General features: G+C 37.3%; 1 protein-coding gene across 4 annotated transcripts in view; it reads right to left on the bottom strand.

The window, feature by feature from the left end:
• Positions 1–13,775, bottom strand: part of CFAP54 (cilia and flagella associated protein 54) — a 115,639-nt gene that overhangs the window by 85,875 nt on the left and 15,989 nt on the right. For 3 of the 4 annotated variants that reach the window (XM_057425127.1, XM_057425135.1, XM_057425151.1), the window contains exons 7-13: positions 12,774–12,887; positions 12,573–12,674; positions 5,157–5,355; positions 3,991–4,074; positions 2,720–2,832; positions 2,381–2,549; positions 1,646–1,731 (exon numbers count right to left, since the gene is read on the bottom strand). In XM_057425127.1, the coding sequence (XP_057281110.1) occupies positions 1,646–1,731; positions 2,381–2,549; positions 2,720–2,832; positions 3,991–4,074; positions 5,157–5,355; positions 12,573–12,674; positions 12,774–12,887 (867 nt within the window). The remainder of the gene's footprint in view (positions 1–1,645; positions 1,732–2,380; positions 2,550–2,719; positions 2,833–3,990; positions 4,075–5,156; positions 5,356–12,572; positions 12,675–12,773; positions 12,888–13,775) is intronic. The other variant, XM_057425143.1, reaches the window with a different exon arrangement.

Here is a 13,775-nt window from a genome sequence, read left to right as displayed (position 1 = left end):
TACATTCTGGGGAAACTAAGTAATATAATTTAACAGGTTCGTTCTTTTTATCATAGTATTTCTTTTATTACAGTATTTAAATATTTGGAGAAGAAGATCTAAATTAGGAGGTTTCATTTTGCACATACAGAGTACTTCCATGACTGGTTGGTGCATCTCCAACAAAGGAGCAGTGATGAAAAACTTAAAAATCTAGAGAAAAGGTTGGAGTGCAATATGTTACAATGGAAAAATGTTAAAACACATCTGTACCTTGTGAAGAGAATATTTAACAAAGTCAAAACTCTATTCAATTAACCTGACAACACATTTTAAAAGGCAATAGTGTCCTTCTACACTTTGTTGGAGATCAAGGGAGATCAAGGATCAGTGCACATTTTAACATCATTAATATCAGAGTTGGACTAGCATCTCAGGTGGAATGAAACTCAAGCCTGCTATATCCTCACTAATGTGCGTATAAGATTTCAGCAATATTGTTATTGAGAAGTGGGGGAGAAAAAGACTGAAGAAAAAGTAAATCAAGATGGCTTTTGCCACTCATTTGGTGGCAGCAAGCTGTTAATTCCCTCAGCTATATCATCTAACTTCACCATCAGTGAATTCTCTGTTAATCAGGGGAGAATTTCTCTTTCTTTCCTGGGCAGATTAGGTAGCAAGGTGATTTGTGAAAAAGTGTAGGTGAATTAGGAGAGTTTAAATCCAGGTAACCTGCCACCATGATACAGTGGTCATGTAAAACTAATGAGAAATCAGTCTATCTAAAGGTATAACTACCTCACAGGCAAGATATTTTGACTAAAAATAATATCCTACAGCTAAAAATCTATGTGCCCCAATTATACACTGGAGCAATATTCAAATTACGTAAAAAAATTTTTGCAGTTAAGGCAGACAACATGTTAGCAGAATAGGCTTTTTTCTAAGGAAAAAAATGCAACAGTTTTTTGGGTCACAAAGTAATTTTATGTAAATGCTAGAGGAGACATTGTGCTATATTTTTTTTTCCCTTACAGTAGCAATTAAGGAAAATCTCAGTTTGAACAAGTAAGCTAAAAGTGGTTACTCTGGGAATAAACCATCAGATATATAATGGGATTATTCCTTAGCGGACACTTCGGCACAGAAAGTCCCACTCTCTACGGTTTGGTTGTTGCTACTGCTTGTTTGTTTGTTTGCAGTGAGAATTTACCTTAAATTGCTGGCATACTGCTCTGGAAAAAATTATCATTCCTCAGGGTAAGTGCTCCCATTTCTACAAATATTGCAGAAGTGTTTTCAACAGATGAGTATATTTGCCCTCCTAAATCTAATATATTTTAAAAAATTTAATCTCTGCTTGATTAGCTGAAATGTGCAATTAGCCCTATGGTCTGCCAAAGAGATTTAATCTCTCTTAAGCATTTTTAAAGTAGCCTGATTACATATCACTGATTTAAAAAAAAAAAAAAAAAATTGAAACTACTATTTTAAAACAAAAGCAAAACCACAAATTGATTGAATTTCATAAGGTGGGGGTTTTTTTCATTTTTCATATTCTTGCAATTTGTTAACCATGCATCTGGTTCCTTTGGTCTTTGATTATGTGCATCCATTAGAGATTAAGTGATTCATTGAGAAGAAATGTCTCTAATTCTGTTATTACCTGCTTAGATGTGGAGACACAGGAAAATAGGGTTGTTGCCAAAGTGATAAGATCATGAGAAGGCTCTCCAGGCTTTAAGGAACTCCCTATACTCAATGTTTATTAAAAAAGGAAGAAAGGAAGGTAAGATGTTATTTCTATTTACAAACCTGTGCTTGAAAACATGAGTGAATTGACTTACGGATTTATGCCAGCAGATAATGTAGTCTAAGAAACAGTAAATACAAACAGGACAAATATTCCCAAGCTGATTCACTTTTGTGAAAAGTATGCATTTCTACTTTTGGAAAGAGAAAGATTTTGAGATATTTGCAGGTTTTTGGAACGTCATAAATTAAACTACAGTTGTTTTAAAAAGTTTTTCTTGCTTCAATGTAAAGAAATCTTACATAAATGAAGTGTAGGAACATAGAAATGAAAGTCAAAATGTTTACTTCACTTTTTTTCCTGAAAACCTTTCTGAAAACATCCATTCGTTTTACATCTTTGCATAGAACTTGATGTATGTTTAACATACATCCTGCATTTTCATACTTGAAGGAAATGGTATGAAGTCATGATTTGGCAAAAGAAAACTGGAGAGAATTCAATAGTGGCAGTTTCTCAATTGATTTTTTTTTTTTTTTTTTTGGTCATAGAATACTGCATGCAGCATATTACATAGTTATTAAATAATAAACAAAATCTCTTGCAACAAAAATATTTGAAATGAAAACACAGCTGAACAACACTCACCCGTAAATGTTTGCTTCTTTTCAGAATGATCAGACATCTTAGCTTCTTTGGTATTACTTTCACTAACAGAAAAACCACGCTTAAATTTTCTTGGAAATCGTAAAGATTGCATCAGTGTAAGAAGTTTGAGCTCCATTTCAGCTTTTTTCCATGTTGGATCATCTTGAGCCTAATTGAGAAGGAAAAAAATAAAACAACCCACAAGCATCCCCCACCCCCCAAAAAAAAACACAAAAAAATCCAGTAGAAATTTGCCTTAAAAATATGTACTTGGAGTACTCTTCCTTACCCTGATAGGAAAAGACTACATACGGAATGTCTAAATAGCATCCATATTACCTGAAGAAAATTAACGACAAATTCAATAGCAGAAGCAAACACGTCCCATTTTTCATAGCTGTAAGCCAGTTTTATGAATTTCACAGCAGCACCTCCAGACACCCCATTTTCTCCTGCAGTGATGACAAAAATATTTTATCTGGATTTTATATATACATATAAGTGTATATATGTATGTGTATATATGTTTGTATACACACACTGTGGAGTTTCATTTAAGTTTAATTTAATTTAATAGTTTGGGCATTGATAAATACAAAGATGAAACTCCACATGTTTTTGAACAGTCAGCATAATCTTGAAGGATGTTTTAATAGCTCTACAAGATACAACCGCTTTATTATTTTGCTGCAATACCTATGCTTTAATGATGCATCTGCAATGTCCTGCTACATTCCAAAGAGGTTGTACTATTATTGATATTAATGTACCTGTAGAGAGAGCATCAAGATCTAGTTCTTTCTGTTGCAGGAAGAGCTTGAAACTTGGCTATCACCCCATAATGACCCTTCTTACCAGAAATCTAGTTTTAAAAAGATGCATAGAAAAATGAACAATTTCTTGGGAGATAGGTGAGCATTTCTCATTACTGTATCAGAAAAAGTGCATGTACACATAGGAAGTCTATTTTCTTACTCTTCAGGTTTATCCAAGCCATGGTAAAGCAGAAAAGAGATTTCCTCATCCTTGGAACTCTAAGCATGTGTCCTAGCTAATAAATTCATCAGGGTTCTGCATTCCTAAGAATATGCCACAGTCATTGTCATATCACCTGGGCACATTGTCACTTGGCTAACAGACATTAACAGTATTAACTTAGTAACAGGCAGCTGTTATTTTCCAAAGCAACGTAATGATCAGTCCAAGGATCTCAACAAGCTTACAACAGTCCTTCTGTTTACTGCATCCCACTTCTTTTCCATAAAATGTACCAGGACATCATCACAGAATTTGGCCTTTGAATGATTGTTTAGGGGCATTAACATTTCTAGATGAACTGTTATGCTGAGCATTATGTGATTACAATGTCCATATATTAATGTACGTTACTTAAAAAATACTTGTGTTAAGAAAATCGTAATGACACCTGTACATAATCCGTTTTGAATGTCTTAACATTATGCATATAAACAGGCATATCTCACGCAAAGAGGACAGTATTTTGCATTCCCTTTATGCATAGAACTGATACTAACATGAAAATTAACTCTGCTCACCAAGTGTTTGCATCATTAGGTACAGAATCCATTAACAATTCAAAGCTGGTTTACCTGTTAGTATCAGCTGCAGAAGGGTTGATGATGCATTAATTATATCAAAATTACTTCCTTGAACACCAGTACCGGTCACTCCACCTTTAATTTAGACAATCATTAAATCAGTTTATACTGTATTTAATTTGTTAGATTGCAATTAGCCAGTAATCATATCAAGAAAATACAATTCTGAAGTGTACTTAGTTCTCCATATGTTCTTTTATCAACAAAATATCCCTATACCTATGGCTATATTCAGTCCAGAGCTGAGTAAAAAAAAGTTTAGAAGGAATCGCTGCATCCAGTGTTTTTCTCAAGTTTTGAAATCTAACTTTGAGTGATTTTGGGGGGGGGGGGGAAACCAAAAAACAATATGAAACACCATGGTATGTTGATCTTGCCTGGCTTTCAGACTCCCTCCTAGCTGCTCTCTTACTCCCCCTCCTCAACAGGATAGGAGGATAAAAAAGGTGGAAAAGATTCAGATACAGACAGTTTAATATGTAAAGAAAAAACTGCACAAGCAAAGCAAAAAAAGAAATTTATTCACTATTTCCCATAGGTAGGCAAATATCCAGCCACTTCCTGGAAAGCACGTACTCAGGATGTCTAGCAGTTGCTTGGGAAGACAAACACCATAACCACTAATGTCCCCCCCAACCTCTCCCTTAGCCCCAGGTTTTACTGCTGAGCATAATGTCATATAGTATGGAATAGCCATTCGGTGAATTCAGGTAAGCTGTACTGGCTGTGTCCTTTCCCAGCCTCATGCACACCCCCTGTGCACTCGTCTTTGTGGGGAGGAGGGTTTGAGAGGCACAGCTCAGCATAGCCAAAACCCTGGTGTGTTACCAGTGCTGTTTTAGACACAAATGCAAAGCACAGCACTGTGTGGGCTGCTATGAAGAAAGTTAATTCCATTGTATTCAGAAAAAATAGGAAAAAAATAGTATAGATTTTTACTGCTATAATAGATAACAGAGATCGATCCAGATTTTTATCTTAAATTTTGTGAGGATAAGAAAGATTGCCTGCTTTTACAGGTGTTACGGTTAAAAATGAAATACATGCCTTTAGGCAAGCTCTTTATTTTACACCAAAGAAAAAAAAAATAAACAAAATGGAGGTCTGGGCTCCTCACCGAAATCCTTTACACCCTTTTAGCTACCATATGCCATTACCTGAGAGGATTTCCAGGCCTGCAAAAAACAGCTCTGCAATGACTTCACGAATTCCTATTTCATCTGGAAGAGGTGGAACAGGGTGACACACACCCCTGCTACTATCAGACAGAGCTTCGAGGATGGCAAGGAACTGAGCTGCAACACCGTCAAACATTTCTGTCAGCAGCTGTTCAGTTGTAGTGCGAGGCCATGACAACTAAGTAAGAAAAGGTAATGTAAGGCTTGTAATATCTCAACTGAGTTACAATAGAGCAAGACTTCTTTCAAAACAGTTTGCCACCAGAAAGTAAGTACACATTTAAAACAGAAAATAATATGCTGTAAAACATATTGTTGTTTTGAATTTCATTCTTCAAAGGCACAGCAAAGACTCATGCTGAGTGGGTCCAGTACTTAAGAAGTGCCTTAATTTCATAGCAACCAGATGCAGTGATGCATGACATTTTACTTCAATAACAATTCAGTAGAAAATATGAGTGAGAGTATTAAGGCCATGTCGCATAAAGCCACCTAGATCTCTCCTTATAATGACACAGACTTGGCCACAAAGAGCCACATTCAACACAGAGAATCAGAGAAATATTAGGATGCTCAGCACTGCAGTGCAAACAAAGCACTCTCATATTCCCCCACTTGCACCTTTCAAACAGCATAATATAAAAATACAGAGCAAAACACACAAAAATATATTTGCACTATTGACAGCTAAGAAATCAATGACCTATATAAGAAAATATTTTAAAATTTTATTTCAGTGCTCTGTTTACATGGTTATCAAACCAGTAGCAGACATAAGCACTTTAAAAGGCTGCTCATAATCCATCAACATTTCATTTTATTTGGTGCTTTCCTAAATAAAAACACTTTAGATCGTTTGCTAGGCACATTTAACTAAACAAAAATTTGGCGATTTCCTTCTTTCCACATCCCTTACTTTGGCTTCCAAATTAATACTTACAGGCAAGCTCAGATGTGTACCTGATGAAAAAAGACCGGTCTATTTAATATCTAACAGCATTTAGAGTATAAAAGCTAACAGGTTATTTTTGTTTTCAAATAACTTCTATATAAGTGAGCACCATTAATATAAATATATATATAGTTATATATAGTTATATAACTATCTGTCTTTTCCAAAGAAGGAAGAATTATTTCTGCTGAGAGTAAAATGAAACACAAAAGATAGTTAATATCGTATACTGATGAAGCAGCTTATCCTGGAAACCATTTTGATGCACATGAAGGACAATAAAAGTGTCAGAAGTAGGCAGCATGGATTCACAAAGGGAAAGTCTTACTTGACCTGCTTGATACACTTCCATGTTGGAAATCACCTGCCTGATAGACTTGGGGAAAACAGTGAATGTTGTCTACCTACATTTCAGTAAGGCCTTTGACAGTGTCTCCATAGCCCTCAGCAAGTTTACAGATGACACAAAACTGGGAGGAGTGGCTGATATACCAGAGGATCATGCTGCCAACCAAAGAGACCTCAACAGCTTGATAGGAACCTTATGTCATTCAGTAAGGAGAAACACAAAGTCCTGTACCTGGGAAGGAACAAACCCATGCACCGGTACCTGCAGGAGTACCAGTACCCAGATGGAAAGTAGCTTGGCAGAAAAAGTCTTAGAAGTCCTGGTGGACACCAGGTTGAACATAAGCCAGCAATGTGCTTTTGTAGTAAGGAAGGCTGACAGTACCCTGGCCTGCATTAGGCAAAGTATGGATAGCAGGTCAAGGCAGGGGATCCTTCACCTCTACTGGTGAGGCCACACCTCAACTACTGTGCCCAGTTTTGGGGCCCCTAGTACAAGAGAGACCTGGACATACTGAAGAGAGTCCAGCAAAAGGCCCTGAAGATGTTTAAGGAACCAGAAAGAATCTGTACTATGAGGAAAGGCTGAGAGAGCTGGGACTGTTCAACCTGGAGAAGACAAGGCTCAGGGGGATTTCCTCAATGTATATAAATACCGGGAGGGAGTGTGCAAAGAAGACAGAGACAAGCTTTTTTCAGTGGGGCCCAGTGGCAAGGCCAGAGGCAATGGGCACAAACTGAAATGTTTGAGGTTCCTTTTAAAGAGCAGGAAACATATTTTCACTTTGAGGGTGACCAAGCACTGGCAGAGGTTACCCAGAAAGTTTGTGAAGTCTCCATCCTTGGAGATATTCAGAAGTCAACTGGGTGCAATGCTGGACAACTGGCTCTACATGGCCCTGCTTTAGCAGAGGGGCTGGACCAGATGACCTCCAGAGTTCCCTTCCAACCCCAGCCATTCTGTGATGCTCATTTTCCTAGCAAAGTAACTTCAAACCAAATTTTCAAGATTTTTCTAAATAAATATTATAATGATGTTTGCAGACTAGAAAATTTCAATGCAAATGATACTTTTTTTTTAAATAAGTTGTGTCATTGTATTCAAAATATCTTTTTCCCCACACTGCAGATTTTTATTTTCTGAGCCCAATCTAGTAATCAGATGTATGCAAGCAGAAAGCAATATATATCACATATGATTCAGGCTAAAAACAGGTTGCAGGTTTTGTTTAAATACCTTTGTTAAAGGCAGAATTACATGAATTTAATTACATTAATTACAGAATTAATTTACTACTAAAAATATTTTTGTATAAACATTTTCTTTCATGTTTAGAAAACAAACATATCGATGCTGAAGAACCTCAAAGTGAAAGCAAACAAGCTAAATAGACTAGCTTATTTCCATTTTTCAAGGTGATTTAAATACAAAAACAAATTCTACTGCATACATACTAGAAGACAAGGAAGAGCTTGTCTAGCTCCTTGCTAGTCTATGCATAATGTGCTCTGCAACATGCTGGACTGAGCTGTAAATACAGCTGTTCTACCTGTTATACTGCATTGGACATGTTCAATAATTAAAAAAAGAAAATGTTTTGAAAGTCAAAACATTAGGCAAAAACAAATGTCCTGTATATTTGCACTTACTTAATACTTACTAAACCTACAAAATATTCTGAAATAAGTATTAAACAGTGCTTTCAGATTTTACATCATTCAAGGAAACTTGTAAAACTGCAAAAGGCATGCAGAAACAAATACGAAAATTCAATATGGTTCCTTCTTAAATAAGGTAATGAAAACTGTTGTAGCACATTTTAGAAGTAAAAGACTTCAGGGTAGGTAAGAACAGTATAATTTTAAACTATTTGTTGTTAACTTGAGGCATTCAGCTTTGTTAGAATGTCAAAGAGACACTGCAGAACAATATCAATTACTGAAGATTCTTTAAGCTTCTGGAGATCTGATCCTGCTACGTGCCAGACACAGGTTCCTAGTAACAGGAGGGGTGCCTGATGAACAAGCACCCTATTTGAAAGCTGAGTTCCTAATGTCCTAAATGTTCAGCAAGACTTTTAGCTGATTATCATTCAGAAGACTTAAGTTGATTCTTCCAGAATCAACTGACCTAGAGAAAGCTGGCTGGAACCTTTATATGTGCAAACCACACACACTTGCACATATTGAGGTTTTGGCCCTGTCTTGGATAATGGACAATTTCCAGTAAGTGAGGTTTGGAATGGATCGGTTGTGGTGTCCACACAGCTGTGTAATATTAATTGCAATTCAAATCAATGATTTGAAACCAAAGTTTCAGATAATCTTTTAAAAAGCTTTGGTGAATAACTTCTGTAACAGAAGTGTTCAATACAGTCAGATCACATCTGCAACATATTGGTATAATTTTGTCCTGGGTTCAGCAGTAGCAGTCATTTTTTTCTCCTTCTGAGTAGCTGGTACAGTGCTGTGCTTGGAGCTGGAGTAGCTGCACTGTCTGTTGCTTTGCCCTCAGATCCAGGGACATTTTTTTTCCTTTTGAAGGGCTGGATAGTGTTGAACAAAGCCCTGTAAGCACAGGCCAAGCCCCAGCACGTTGCCGTGATTTGTCCATCCCTGGTATGGCCAGAATGACCACACACCTCATTTAAGTGTTTTACTAATTCTTCTGGATTTTGCAGTTGTTCAGTGGTGAAATTCCAAAGCACTGGAGGGGCCCACTGACCTAGGTACTTGCCCATACTATCCCACACACCCTGCCACTCATGGCTGTCCAGCCTCGGGGAAAATCTCTTGGTCCTCCGATATCATTGTCTAACCCCAGACAAGACCCAAACCTGACTCTGCTTAACTCTTGAAATCAGACAAAATGGTCATGGGCAAAATACACTCTGTATGCATGCCAACATGGTAACCCCCATCACAATCAGCAAACAGGTCTCAAGGGTATTTAAAGGCCATTCAAAAACTTTGAAACTCTCAAACAATGCTGCAAACAGTCGGGGGGGGGGGGGGGGGGGCTGGGAGGGTAAGAGAATGTCTCCTTCACATGTTGACCACCTGAGAAGGAGAAAAAAGATGCATAGCTGCTAAACACTTCTATTATATACTTCCCAAAGCATAGAGGTGGTGACTACATTGGGAACATAAGCCAGATCAGTTTCATGATGAATGATTCTATTGTATCACAAGTTATTACCATAAAGTACAATGAGACAAGAACCTTAGCCCAAGCTCCCCACTTGATAAACACTAACACAGCAAATACCGACTGTAAGTAAGGTACGGTATGCTGAAACTGTGAGATCAAGAGAAACAACTTCGGGGGGGGGAGGGGGGCAGGGGGAGGGGGAAGAGGGAGGGGAGTGAGCAAGAGAGCTGCGTGGTTCTGATTTAAAGCCTGGGCTTAAACCACGACAGTTCTTGTTGGTGCCCAGTGTGGGGCTCGAAGGGTTGAGATAACGACAGATGTGTCTAACCATATTTGTGATAAGCATTCATTGTTTCGGATTAATAGTCACTCGTCACAATGATGATTTATTGGCTGTCAAAGTTGTTTCTCTTGATCTCACAAGGATCAAGAACCCAAGACAAACTTCAATATAATTTTACTATTAACCATAAGCAGTTCAAGTAAGCTATCTCAGATGCTTCTGTTAAGTCATTCTAATACAGCCAATTTTCTTTTTAAAAAAACAACATAATATAGACTAATGGCAAAGAAATAATTATTTAAAGCAGTACCAATATTAATTATTTAAGACAGAAAATACATCATTCTTATTTAAAATTATTTGTCTTTTACTGTACCTAGTGCAGTACATGTTTTTATAAAGTATTTTATAAACAAATTCAATGATTATGAACAGACACCCCCCCACCCTCCCCCAGATTTAACATATTAATTCGGCTCTGAATGTCTGAATCTTTTCTAGCATCAGATAAACTGTTGCAAAGATATCACTTTTTAGCACCATTTCCTTTTGTATCTAAAAAAAAAAATGCAAAGAGATTCCTCAATTTTGCCATTGTATTATGAGGTATATATGTAATGGATCTGTATCTACATCATAAGAATTAAAGAATAATGGAAGTCCTTTCAAAGGAAACCTTGTGAAACTCGAGGAAGTAGTTCTACTGGGAGAAGTGCCAAGCTCTGCATCTGGGGAGGAATGCAACTATACACATTGGAAATCAACTTTCAGAGTAACAGCAGTACGAAAAAAAGACCTGGTTGTTAAACTTGAGCCAGCAGTGTCTTGTCAAGAAGAACACAAAGTGCATAGGTTACACTAGGAGAAGTGTACAGCACACTGAGAAGTTATTTTCTTCCCTTTCTTGGAACTCATGAAGATCCACCTAGAGTACTATGTATGCTTTCAGGCTTCTCTGTGTAACAGGGATGTCAAGAAACAGGGTCCCATGGAAATCCATGGAGATACCAAAATGATTAGGGGCACAAAATGTAAAAGAATAGGTTGAGGAAGCCTTAGCTGGCAAAGAGAAGGCTCATGGGTGACCTAATAGCTATTCACAACTACTCGAAAAAGACTTAGTAAAGAAGCCAAACTCTTTTCTGAGTAGTATAACAGGTAGTAATGGCCACACTTTCAACTGGACTAGATGAGTTCAATTCAGGACTCCGAAAGCACTAGGAATGTCTTACAGATTGGGCAATGGGAAAAGTGTGTTAATTGGGAGGGTAGGGCGGTACTGGAAAAGGTTATCTAGACTGATTAGGGAAGCTCCTTCATTCAAGGTTGTGAAGATTGTTTGATCTATCTTGGCAAAAGTCATGCTTCAAATCAGAAGCTGGACTAAATGACTTCCAGAAGTCCCATGCAGCCAATATCTTTAGGCCTATGATACTGCAACAGTAATTCTTCATAACATATTGTTTGCAAAATAAAATAATTTACTACATAAAACCAAACTATCTATAGTTAATCACCATCAGCTAACAGCATTACACAGAATAATGCTTTTTATGACAAGATGGTGTCACAAAGAGATCACAATCTTTTGCTTGCCCAGGTGCAAAGCATCCCAATCAGCAGGCAATGTTACTCAGTGAAAGAATGTGGCTTTGGGAGCTTGCTGATTAGCACTTTCAGTCACTTCTCTCTGTCAGCTTCCTATAGAAAACTGCAGGAATTAAATTCATTTAAATCACATTTGCAAATAGTAGGAAAGAAGAACAACCTTCTGCCTATCACAAAGGGCACAACTGCTCAGACAGAAGCATCCCCTTTGGCACAATAAAATCAAAATGAAAACTTTCTATTCCATCATTACAGTCCTGAATCTAGGAAGGGTCTTAAATCCAAAAGACTTATAAACCTATAACCAAAAATGGATCATACAATCTAAGTAACATGCACAACCATTACAAACCCACATAGTAGCATAATGGCATAAAGATAAACTCAACTTCCAAAGTCTGATATACTAAAGCTCGCATGCTGACCGAAAAAAGGGACAATGTACTCACAAAAAGCATTTTCTTTGCTTATTTATAATTCTTATCCCAATAGCTTTTTTTTTTTTTTTATATGGGCTGTAAAGAATAAAAGGAAAGAGTGAAATTCGAAGAAATTCATTACTTTCTTAAAGGTCTACTCCATATCCTCGATGCCTTTCTCTAATTCATAGTAACCTGCAGAAAAGTAGTCTTCAATCTCTCAAGACTTAAGGGACTTCCCAATGTAAGCACAGAAAACTTTGAAAACATGGTTAACTTTTTTTCAAAGTACCCCTTTATCTACACAGTAATTTAGCAGAGCAGGATAAACTTAGGACTGCACACACTTGGTAAGAATTTGAACAATATTTCTCTTATTTTTAGTACTAAAATAGTTGATAATTATGGTTGAAAAGCTAGGAAAAATCAGTATTTTCCAAAGTAGTAATTACTTCATATTCCCTTTTTTCTAGTTTGTTCTGAATTTTAATAATAAATTATGTTAACTATGATATTGAAAGAGTAAATCTTTCTCCTTGTGAGTAACATCATTTGTGTTAAGCAAAATGATATCACATATTCATCACATGCAAATAGTAAACACAGAGATAATTATACAAAATGTTAGACTTACGTTTTTTGTTTCTTTCAGGGTAACTCTTAACTTAGGTCGAAAGTCAGTTTTTTGCTTTCTTCTGGGTTCATATACTGCTCTCTTGAATATCATTACTGACATCTGACATAAAGGGAGAAGTAAGTAAATAACTGTGTTATGTGTTCTGTTCATATAGATTGTAACTACTCTACCTGTTTATAATGAATTGAAGAATGATACCTTTACAGTGGCCTCTCTAAAAATCTTGTTTGTTTCTGAATTTTCCAGCGAAGAACTGAGAACTTCCAGTTGCTTCAGTTCATCAATTTTAATGAGACCACGCCGAGCAAATATCTGTCCAAAATGTTAGGGAAAAAACCCAAACAATTCTATTTTCATATTCTGTATGCCGGTATTTAATTTTAGAATCATAGAATCATAGAATAGTCAGGGTTGGAAAAGACCTTAAGATCCTCTAGTTCCAACCCCCCTGCCATCTCATTCTTGAATTCAGACAGCTGAAAACTGCTGCAGTGAATCATCAACAACTGAAAAAAAAAAAAAACAAAAACAAAAACCTTTGTAAAACACCTATTGTATGTATTCATGAGGGCTGGCAACTACTTAATGCTAGAAATCTATGAGTATGATTATATTAAAGAGTGCTGTTGCATTTAACTTTGAAATGATTACTCATTGCTTCACTAAGGGGAAATCCTGCCTGACCCATTTGGTGGCCTTCTATGACAGGGCTACGGAACTGATGGACAGGGGTAGAGCAGCTGATGTCATCTACCTGGACTTGCGCAAAGCATTCAAAGCTGTCCCATATGACATCCTTGTCTCTAAATTGGAGAGACATCAATTTGATGGATGGACCACTCGGTGGATAAAGAACTGGCTGGATGGCCACACTCAAATAGTTGTGGTCAATGGCTCAGTGTACAGCTGGAGACCACTAACGAGTGGTGTCCCTCAGGGATCGGTGTTGGGACCAGTCTTGTTCAACACCTTTGTCCGTGACATGGACAGTGGGATTGAGTGCGCCCTCAGCAAGTTTGCTGATGACACCAAGCTGTGTGGTTTGGTTGATACCCTGGAGGGAAGGAATGCCATCCAGAGGGACCTTGACACACTTGTGAGGTGGGCTGATGCCAACTTCATGAAGTGAAACCATGCCAAGTGCAAAGTCCTACACCTGGGTCAGAGCAATCCCAGGCACAGCTACAGGTTGGGCAGAGA

This window comes from Pezoporus wallicus, unplaced genomic scaffold (assembly GCF_028554395.1).
Source record: "Pezoporus wallicus isolate ANWC-B61680 ecotype Strahan unplaced genomic scaffold, APGP_CSIRO_Pwel_v1 scaffold_3294, whole genome shotgun sequence".
NCBI classification, from domain to species: domain Eukaryota; kingdom Metazoa; phylum Chordata; class Aves; order Psittaciformes; family Psittacidae; genus Pezoporus; species Pezoporus wallicus.
The sequence above is the reverse complement of the archived record's forward strand: the minus strand, read 5'-3'. Positions and strand labels throughout refer to the sequence as shown.